This window comes from Lagopus muta, chromosome 2, assembly GCF_023343835.1.
Source record: "Lagopus muta isolate bLagMut1 chromosome 2, bLagMut1 primary, whole genome shotgun sequence".
Taxonomy (NCBI): Eukaryota; Metazoa; Chordata; class Aves; order Galliformes; family Phasianidae; genus Lagopus; species Lagopus muta.
This window is the reverse complement of record NC_064434.1, coordinates 93749169-93759158: the sequence shown is the minus strand read 5'-3', so window position 1 is coordinate 93759158 and position 9990 is coordinate 93749169. Positions and strand designations below refer to the sequence as shown.

Here is a 9990-nt window from a genome sequence, read left to right as displayed (position 1 = left end):
CTCGGGCTCCGCGCTTTCAAACGAGCCGCGCGGGGGGCGGGCTGGCGGCAGGAAGCGGCGGGGCCGGGAGCTTCGCGTGTGCAGTAGCGAATGGGGCTGAAAACGCACGGAGGATCCTTACTTGGAGACAAACTCCGATGAGAAGGGCAAAGCGAGGGGATTCAGTACTTCTGCTTGTTGATCTGGCTGTTTACTAGGTGCCAAGTGTAGCCGGTATGAATGACTGGCAAAAGAAAAGCCCTCTAGACTGGGAGATCTATGTGAACAAAAGGGTGAAAGTTGCAGCAGATGAGAAAAATGAATACGAAGGATGGGTCTTAACGGTTGATCCAATTTCTGCCAGGTAAGTATCAGAACTTTCGTTTTCCTCAAGCTAAGAGAAAACAAATTTTTCAGGAAAATAAGATCCCAAGACTGAAGCAAGCTTACATGGAGCAAAACCTGCTTGTTTCATCTATGTAGTAGCTCTGGTGTGCTTATATTCTTGTGGAGATGCTTGCCTTTTTGATAGGAAAGGTCTGTTAAGCTGTGAATGATTTGAGGGATGGCTCAGGCAAAAATCAAGGCGTATTTCAGTGGACGTATCACAAAAAGCCTTTCTCTCCACTAAAGGTGGCAACAGCATATTAGTAAGTAGCTGGCTTAGAATTATGGAATTTCAATTTCCACGAAAGGAAGAAAGTGGTTTCTGATTATTTTCTATGATATGTGAGGAGGAGATTCTAGAAGTATAAGTTGTTTTCCTGCTTCTGTTTTAGGACTTCTGGAATATAAGTGTCCTTAGGAAAAGAACAGCAAACAGTCTTAAACAGCTGCATCACGAGCCTGACCATGCTGCAGTGTGTTCTTGCTGCAGAACTCAAGCTACAGTAGTTAAGAAGCTAGCAGTACTCATTAAAAGAGAAGAAATATATTACTCTTTGACCAATAATTAAATATTAATCATTAATAAGTTCCAATGTTACACTGTGAGCTTCCACTATTGCACTATTAGCTTTCCAAGTGTTGACTGTATGAAGGTACTGTTTCTGAATTTTTGAAGACTTAAGCACGGTTGGAATGCTGCCCATAAATGTCAGATTCCCAGTCCAGATTCCGATACCCACCTCTACTTTTTTCCTTTTTTATTGTAATGTAAGGCTTTGCTTGTTGGTACCTAGAGTAGTCTCAAATTCCAGGCCCCACAGTTGCATGATTTTAAGGAATAGCCTATTTTTAAGAAAGATGCTGGGTTGTCAGTGTTGCCTGAAAGCCTAGGTTACACCAGGGCTTCTGAGCAGTCATCTCCAAGGCTCTTAGGCCATGTTTCTTCGTCTTCAGTTAAGCACAATCAATCATATGTTCCTCTTTCCCTGACAGCGTCGTCCTTGCAAACTTCCCGGAGAATGAACCCGTGTCCATTTTAGTTGTGTTAGGCCATGCTGTCCAGGAGGTCAATATAATGCAAGACGCAGATGACGAGATGAAGGCACGGCTTTCCCGAATATTTGAGCCTGAGGAAACTAAAGCTTACAGCCCAGAGGAGCTCCACAAGAGGAAGAACGACTTGAAAAAGTGGCTGGAAACAAACCACATCCCTGTAACAGAGCAAGGCGAATCGGGCAGAACGCTGTGCGTGGCAGGGGTGCTAACCATCGACCCACCATACAGCCCAGAGGAGTGCAGCAGCTCCAACGAGATCATCCTGTCTCGGGTTCAAGGCTTGGTACAGAGCTACCTAGAAAAGCAGCAGTGACACCTGCCTAAAACAGCTGGGCCTGCACACCCCACCTCACAAACTGCTCTGGGTGCCTGTATCTGCTATCTGCTCTCTCCAAAAGTGCTGGGTATAGGTGCCTTTGTCTGATTTTTGTACTTTAAGAAGGGACACAAGTGATGTAAGCAAAAAAAGCACAAAGCATGCACTGTTATGTTTAGTTAAAACAAATGGGTAACACATTAAACTGCTGTATCACTGTCATTGTTCTAAACAGCATTGTGAAAGATGATAGATGAGAAACATAAATGGTACTCATCTGACTAACATTCACGTCATTACTTTTCTAATGGAGACGTCTTTGCACGCTTAGTTGAACAGCTTCCATAGAGTATTTTTTTCCAAAAGGACTCTGACTTATCAAACCAAAAGACTGTTTTGAGAAAGCTTTTTACTACAGCAGTCTTTGTTTTAACACACGACCTTTAATGTAGGGCAAGCTGTGTGAAATTACCAGGAAGACGCAGCAGCAAGAAGCAGGTTTTACCAACGTTGCTCCCTATCTGCATTCATTAATTTGGAGCAGCAGCATTTGGCAGGACCTCATTCCTTAGGATTCCTTACAGCTCAAGAACCTGGTGTTTCTGCTTTAGGCTTCGGCACTATTTTACACCAACGCATGATTTAGTAATTGCTGTATGATTATTAAAGGAAAAAAGTCGGCACAAACAAACGCCTCTAAAAAGCCCAGGTCCTCATTAACACAAGGCTTTCCTTATTCTTCCTGCGGTTCGTTAAGAAGTACTTCGAGTCGGTGAGGTTCCTGCCGATCGCTCCAAAAAGACAGCACGGTCCACACTCTCCGCCACGAAGCGGCCGCCCCGCACACCCGAATCCCGGAGCACCTCCCGCTTCCTATCCCGACACGGCCCGTCCGCCTGCCATATACACCCAGTCCTGCGCACGCGCAGTACTGCAGCCGCAGCTCTCGCGCGATCTGCGCGAACACTCGAGCAGCGCGTTCCTCCCGCCCCGCGCTCTCTAGCGACCGGAGCCCCGCCCCAGCGTGCGGCCGTTGGGGTGCGGCGCGCAGGCGGTTCCCTCTTTCTCAGGGACGCGCGCGGGGCTCGGCCTATAGTTGGGACGATGTCGCGCTACGGGCGTTATGGTAGGGCGGGCAGCGACGAAGGGGAAAAGCTCAGCGTGGCGGAGGAGGGGAGCGGGCTGCCGCTGGCACCGGGGATGGGCGGCTTGGGGAGGTTTGCCTCGGGCCAGGCCGAGTGGGGAGGCGGCCACTGTCGGTTGGTGGCTGTAAGGACGATCGGCGGGGAGAGGCGGGCGGGGAGCGGGCGCCCCCGGCGCTGCCGGTCGGCTGGGGCCGCGGGTCGGCTCTCCAGGAGGAAGCGGGCTCTGAGAGTGATGGAGGGGCGGGCGGCGCGGCGCTGGCGGGAGGGCAGCAAAATGGAGACGGCGTTAAAGATGGCGGCGCCTGCGGGCCGCGGGGGGAGGGGAGGCCGCGCCGCGTGCGCGTCTCGTGCCCTGCATTGCGCCTGCGCGATGCCGCCGGCGGGCTCGCTGACATGGCCACTTTCCCTGCGCAGAGACCAAGGTGTACGTGGGGAACCTGGGCACGGGCGCGGGCAAAGGCGAGCTGGAGAGAGCCTTCAGCTACTATGGGCCGCTGAGAACCGTGTGGATCGCCAGGAACCCGCCGGGGTTCGCCTTCGTGGAGTTCGAAGACCCGAGGGATGCTGAAGATGCTGTGCTTGGCCTCGATGGGAAGTACGTGTGTGCCGAGGCCCATTGGCTGTTCTGTCAGTAGCACCTGACCTCGTCGGCCTGCAGCAGTTAGCAGTATCAGCTCCTGTGAAATGGGAGTCAGGCAGAAAAGCAGTGACTAACGAGAGCTGTGTCTTGCAGGATTATCTGTGGCTCCAGAGTTCGAGTGGAAGTGTCGACGGGCATGCCCCGTCGCTCCCGTTACGACAGGCCTCCTGCGCGGCGCCCCTTCGACCCCAACGACAGATGCTATGAGTGTGGTGAGAAAGGCCACTATGCCTACGACTGCCATCGCTACAGCCGCCGGAGGAGGAGCAGGTACGGGCGGGATGGAGCGGCGGGGTTGCTTCGCCAGTTCACTTTGTGTACCACTTCTTAGTGAACAAAAAGCCAGTTTTAACTCTTAATGTTATAAGTCAACAGGTGTATATCACAGTTTGTTGCTAATACATATCAAATGTTGCTATCTTAATAATCAACCTGGTCAAAACCTTTCAGGTTTCTTCGTTTGAGTCAGTCGCCTTGATTCAGAATGTCACGAGCCTTAAGATTTCATGCTGAGGCGCCTTGCAAATCCGACACTTAAGATCCTCCTAGACCTTGAGGTGATCAGCATAAGAGGCCAGATCCCCTCGAGCCATCTCCACCTAGCTCGACCTTATTCTTTAAGGGCAGAAAATTTGAGACGGTGACCGCCGTAACAGTAAATTTGGCTTTCAATTGGGGCCCCCCCCCTCCGGTTTAGAAAGAGGAACACCAGATTGACCACATTCCCAGCTAGAAAAATCTTCTTGCGTCAATCAAGCCTCACCCTGGCTCATTGGGCTGTCAGTTTGATCGTCGTTAGATTGAAGAGAACACCTAGATGCAGCGATCGGCTATAGATACTTCTAGATCGTCTAGATCTGCTAGACCTTGGGCCAAAGAGGGTCGACCTGCAAACTTGCAAGGTTTATTTTAAATACGCATTACAGTATTTTTTTATTCTAATGTAATTCTGCAATGTAATTCAGCTTTTAACATTTTTCTAGGTAGTAAAAATGCTCAAGACAAGTAGGCCCAGGCATTTTTTCCAACTGACAGATGCTAGTGGTGTGGTTTTGTTTTTGTTTTGTTTTCTTTGTTTTTGTTTTTTTTTTTCTTCTTAGTTGTCTGAAAATTCTGACTTCAGCAGGGCCTCACGAGCACTGTTGGCTGAGGCTGTTTTCTGATACGTGTTTTCTCTAACCTAAACCCAGGTCCCGGTCTCGATCCCGCTCCAGGTCCCGAGGAAGAAGGTATTCTCGCTCACGCAGTCGAAGCCGTGGTAGGAGGTAAGATTTCAAGTGCAGCGACCTTGTTATTTATTTTACTGTTTTTACTTTTCCCTTCAATTTGGGAAGGATATCCCTTTGCATCCTTTGTGAAAAATACTTTTGATAGCTTGTGTTTTGTTTTTTTTTTTTGTAGGTCAAGGTCAGCTTCCTACCGCAGGTCCAGGTCAATCTCTCCTCGTAGGTATAGATCATTTTCACCTCGCAGATCACGGTCTGGCTCTTTAAGGAGATCAAGGTATGTGATGCTGTGAGCTCACAGTGCTGCTGAAAGAATGCTTCAAGAGATGTAATAGCTGGAATTAGTGCTTACATTTTTTGCAGTCTGTCGTGCTGATAGCCTCATGGAGTGAAACGCCAGAGCTCATGTAAACATTGACTTTGAAGTTAAAAACCTGTACTTGTAAATTCAAAACTGCCATTTCTGATGTTTTTCACACTGCATTGAAATTAAGGTTGTGATTTTGATATCTGGCTAAGGCTTTCTACTTTGTCTTAAGTGATACAGAGAGTAATGATGTCTAGTTAACTGTGGCAGTGGGATTTCATACGTGGGTGATATTTCTGGCAGAATCTACTGCCGCTTTCTAGCAATATTGTCAGTTTTGGACCATAGAATGGCCTGCAGGGCTTGAAAGGACCACAACGATCATCTAGTTTTAACCCCCCTGCTGTCCGCAGGGTCCAGACACCAGACCAGGCTGTCCAGAGCCACAGCCAGCCTGGCCTTAAATGCCTCCAGGGATGGAGCATTCATTGTTCTTCCATAGGCATCTATTGTTTTTCCATCTTTGGCCTTATCTATACTAAGGAAATATATTACCTTATTTGAGTCTCTGTACTTTTTGTAGCTGACAGTAACTTGAAGAAGTAACTTAAGTAACTTCAGCTATTTGTGTTACACTGATGACTTCAGAGAACCACGCTGAAGGATCTCAGCTGCACGAGTCACACACCAGAGCTGATCTCTCACTGCTCTTTTTTTAGATCTAGGTCCAGATCACGCTCAAGGTCTCGGTCTGTTGTATGGCCTCGAAGCAGGTAAAGTGCTTGTTCTAATTTCTTATGACAGAGCAGTTGAAGAGTGCTCTCCCTCTATCCCTTTATTTTTTCTTTTTGTTCCATGGAAGGGATTAGAAGGTTGTGCAGCATAGCAGTGTTTGCACTTCTTGTACATCTTTCTAGAGACCATAACATTCATGTGTGTCTCGTAATTCATGAGTTTGCTTTATTCTGTGGCTGCAGGTATATATGCTTACAGCCATAAGCAAAAATATATCTGCAATTATGTTCTGTGGGGAGAGGTTTAGAAAGCTGTTTGTTGGTTATGCTTGAACTTGCAGGAAATGTTGCATAGTTTTTTTTCTTGTTGTATTTTTTAAATCCCAAATGCTGAATATAAGCAGTGACAGGATTCATACTATGAACTCAGCTCTTGCTTACCACTTACCATTACTGTAGAATGGGTGAAGAGGTGAGACAGGCTTCGTTAGGGGACTGGCTGCATGCTGATTCTTTAAGGGATGGTGGTGGTTGCTTACTCCTAGAGCTGTCCTGACACAGCGCTCCTACATGCTAGTGATGCAGAAGATTTCCAGCCAAGTGCAGCTTGCAGGCTGCTGTAGATAGGGATGCTGCCGTGTTGCTTGGTAACTTCTGCTTCTGGAGTGGTCCAGTTCTTGCACAGGAGATGCTCGACACTTTCTGAAATGCTGATTTCATGTGCGTGCAACTGCAGTGATGAACAGTGGTGTAGTTACAGACTAGAATTACAGAACCATTGTGGAAAGGGTAAATTGTCTTACTTCTAAAGCCTCCGATTGGCACTAATCATGTTGATGTGCCTCTTACAGTGAGGTTGTGCTCATGCTACAAAATACATGTTCTGGGTAGATGTGAAGAACTGTTGTGTGGATCTTGGAGGCAATAAGAAAACTGGTTACAGCGTTAGCTACTGATACAGATGACGGCTCAGTGTAACCACCAGGAATGGTTAAAAGCAATTGCACTGAATCGTTTAACTTGGCTAACAGCATCGGCACAGCATTTCAGTAAAATAATAGGCAAGATAACAGCAACTGTGAACAGTTGCAGGCAAAAAACCAAGGAAATTGTCTTCCTGAAGAGTCAGAATTCAGCAGTGTGATATTACAGAATATCAGAAAGCTTCACATTCCAGTCTTCAAAAAGAAACAGCCAAAAGAGCATCATAATGCTATAACATGATGGAAAGTACAGCAGTAATAGCTGAGTGGCACAATCCGAAGCTGCAGCAAAAAAAGCCCAAATGCAGCAGCTGTAGACACAGAAATGAAGGAAGAAAATCTACTTACCTCTAGAATATCTCTGGCAGGTAGGGATCTCCAGTGAGATCCCCTCCCCTCCCCTGCCAGCCCTTAAATGAGGTCTGGGAAGGGCTGGATCCTGGCTCCTCCCTTTCCAGTCAATGAGGTACATTGCATGCAGCTGAGCTCCCCTGGGTTGGCCCTGCCTTCCCACCAGGTGCTCAATTACTGCTCCAAGCTGTGACAGCATTTCTGCTGCACGTATGAAAATTACATCCTAAGTAGCACAGCAAACTGTTGAATATGTGTGTTAACATGCAGAATGCATGAGGAAAGTTTTAGATCTCAAGCCATAAGATGACCCAAGAATAGTTTACAAATTACGAAGTCTTTGTAGCCATGTATGTAATGCAACTAAAATGCTATTTTGATTGGGATAGCAAACGAAAACTGTTTAATTTACGTGAATGAAAGTGGCATTGAGAACTGAAGAATGCATCAGCTCTTACATGGCTGAATGTTTAATTAAAATCTTGTCATAAATGATACTTGTAAGTATTCCTCCATTTGTGAAAAGGACAGGGGGGTGGGTGGGGCTCCTATTTTGTAGAAGTGGTCGCCAAAGCTTTGCTGGGGAGCTTCTTGGGTGTGTTCTGTTGCTTCCTGACAAGCGGAGTCTCTGCAGTAAGAGCTAAAGGATTCTTCAGCAATGTCACGAAGAACGGCCTCCAGCCCAGAGCGGAGCATTCCTCTCTGGTTCGTGATGCTACGTAGTGTGAAATTGCTGTTGCTGGTTAAGCTAACCTTCGTTGTATGTGCATGCCACTGGCTGCTTTGCTGAGCTTTATTTTTCTCCTATTGTAGGTCTGGGTCCCATGGTAGATCTAAATCTGGCTTACCTGCTAAAAGGTGAGCGTATAAACACAACTAGCACTCAGTAATTTTTTTGGACATGATTCCGAATCTTTTTGGACCAGTATCTCAGTTGCATGTAGAAGAGCCTCTTTAATAACTGTTTTTTAATCATATTTTAAATATATATTTTTTTAAATTACTTTTATTTTCTATAACTGATTTTCGTGGGTCGGTCCGCAGTTCTTCCAGAAGGATTGTTGGTTCTAGCAAGCTCTTGTCTAACCCATGACTATGATGCTAAAGTATTTTGGCAGGATTTGGGGCACCTCTTGCCCCCTCAGTGTTCTCAGTCCTGTCTTTTCTTCACTTGTTTCACTACCCTGTTGTCACTTTATAGCTGCTTCAAAGCTATGGCAACTTTCTACTGAGGGCTTCAGCTTTCAGCAGTTGTCTCTCTCAATTGCAGCTTCTTGCTTAAAGTAAGTCTAAATTGGGCGTACTTGCTGTCAACAGCCTTAAGGGTGGTATCTGTTGTACACAAAAAATATCAGAGTTCTTACTGCTCTAAATTGGTCAGAAGTGTTGAGTGCATGGAAGTTACTATGTGAAGAGTCACATTGCTTTTTCTTTCTTTTGCAGTCGCTCAAAGTCCAGATCACCATCTCCAAAGAGAAGGTAGGAAAAAAAAGTAGAGTACACCATCTGATTACATTGAACTAACTGGTGTCTGTAGTGGTTGCTATATAGGTTAACTTCTGCAAAAATAAAATCATGAACTTTCCTTGTGAACTCTAAAACCTGAATTTGCATGGGTGTTTTCTTCTAAAAGTCACAAGTTCATAACAAGGCTGTTTCTAGAAAATAACTCTAGTGTAGGTGTCCTGTGTCCACTTACTGTTGCTAGTTGGAATCCTCTAAGGTAACCTACTTCAGTGAAACTTGGAAAGGACAATAGAAAAGGCAGGAAAATGTAGCATGTAACAGAGGAAACAGAATGGTTCTGAGCACAGCTGGAAAGGAGGTGATGAAGTAGGAAGGAAACCACCAGTATTTGGCAGGATTCAATTCTTGGTGAATCTTCACAGTTGGCTCTTAACTCAGGTTAAGAGCACAGCACAGCTGCACGCTGAAGTAAGAAAGAAGCAAATTCCTCTGCAAAACCAGGGATGAAGACAGTGGACTTTTAGTAGCCTGACCTGCAGCCTCACGGCTAGCTCCAAAATGGAGATGTGTAGATTATAGCCCACTTCACCTTAGCAGATGAGAATCCATCTGTGCATGGCTGGAGCTTCACAGGTGCTCTTCTTGAGCATGCTTCTTGTCTTGCCCTAGGTATCATAGCTGGCTCTCATTTTAACTGGCCCTTTCATGTTTCAAGTTGGAATTTACTTGATGTAAAACCGAACATTTCTAACCCCCCTGAGCTGCAAATGAAAACTCTGGATAGAGGCAATCTAGGGGACTGGTTTCCAAACAAAGGAAACCTGGAGCAGCATGCATGTTTTCAGCTGCTTTGGCTGTAAGAGTCGTCCTTACTCCTTTTTGTTTCTCTTTCAGTCACTCACCATCAGGAAGCCCTTGAAGGAGGAATGCATGTCCTGAAAAAGTGGATTCCAGTTAAAAGGTTAAAGTTTAAGAAGAAGATTTATTTTGTTTACATTATTATAAGGGATTTTGTGGTGTCTTTATAAACGCAAGGGCTTAGTCCTAGAAGGTTGTTTCTATTGCCTAACAGCAGGCATGAATTTGGATCTTTTAAAAGTAGACTAATGCAAAACTCCTTTGTTGTGTTAATGTTCAGTGATCTGGAAATATAGGGCTTTTTGTATTTGGTGCATTGGAATAAACAGTGCATTTCTAACTAAGAGATACTTTGCTCTAACCCTGCTGTTCATTACTCGTTGGGTGACTAAAGCAACTGACTCCCAGGAGGCTGTTGGGCACCGTGAGCTGAGCACGGAAACACAAGGAATACGAGCCTTCTGTTTTTTCTTTGCTCTTGATTAAAGGACCAATGAACTCAAGGTACTTGGAATAATTTGGGGATGTAACCCACTGAAGT

At 45.9% G+C, this 9990-nt stretch overlaps 2 protein-coding genes across 3 annotated transcripts; both read left to right on the top strand.

Annotated features, from left to right (window-relative positions):
- The first annotated feature begins 18 nt into the window (after nt 1-18).
- Nucleotides 19-1960, top strand: GEMIN6 (gem nuclear organelle associated protein 6). The gene is made up of 2 exons (XM_048935712.1): nt 19-343; nt 1360-1960. Exons 1-2 carry the CDS (start codon nt 216-218, stop codon nt 1733-1735), a joined length of 504 nt encoding a protein of 167 aa, XP_048791669.1. The 5' UTR covers nt 19-215; the 3' UTR covers nt 1736-1960.
- A 751-nt stretch (nt 1961-2711) lies between these two features.
- LOC125688986 (serine/arginine-rich splicing factor 7-like) lies at nt 2712-9795 on the top strand. Of its 2 annotated transcripts, XM_048935709.1 has the most exons (9): nt 2712-2864; nt 3298-3478; nt 3617-3793; nt 4714-4788; nt 4925-5026; nt 5776-5829; nt 7938-7982; nt 8568-8603; nt 9486-9795. In XM_048935709.1, the coding sequence occupies exons 1-9, from the start codon at nt 2843-2845 to the stop codon at nt 9508-9510; spliced, it is 717 nt and encodes a 238-aa protein (XP_048791666.1). In that variant the 5' UTR covers nt 2712-2842; the 3' UTR covers nt 9511-9795. The 2 variants fall into 2 exon arrangements, with proteins under 2 accessions (XP_048791666.1, XP_048791668.1); XM_048935711.1 differs by lacking the exon at nt 7938-7982 and having other exon boundaries at nt 2715-2864.
- Nucleotides 9796-9990: the final 195 nt, after the last annotated feature.

Bases quoted from the DNA above. Each gene is read 5' to 3' on its own strand.
- GEMIN6 (XM_048935712.1), top strand. From the start codon at position 216: ATGAATGACTGGCAAAAGAAAAGCCCTCTAGACTGGGAGATCTATGTG. The intron at 344-1,359 runs GTAAGTATCAGA...TTTCCCTGACAG, and splicing joins GTTGATCCAATTTCTGCCAG to CGTCGTCCTTGCAAACTTCC.
- LOC125688986 (XM_048935709.1), top strand. From the start codon at position 2,843: ATGTCGCGCTACGGGCGTTATG. The intron at 4,789-4,924 runs GTAAGATTTCAA...TTTTTTTTGTAG, and splicing joins AGTCGAAGCCGTGGTAGGAG to GTCAAGGTCAGCTTCCTACC. The intron at 5,830-7,937 runs GTAAAGTGCTTG...CTCCTATTGTAG, and splicing joins GTTGTATGGCCTCGAAGCAG to GTCTGGGTCCCATGGTAGAT.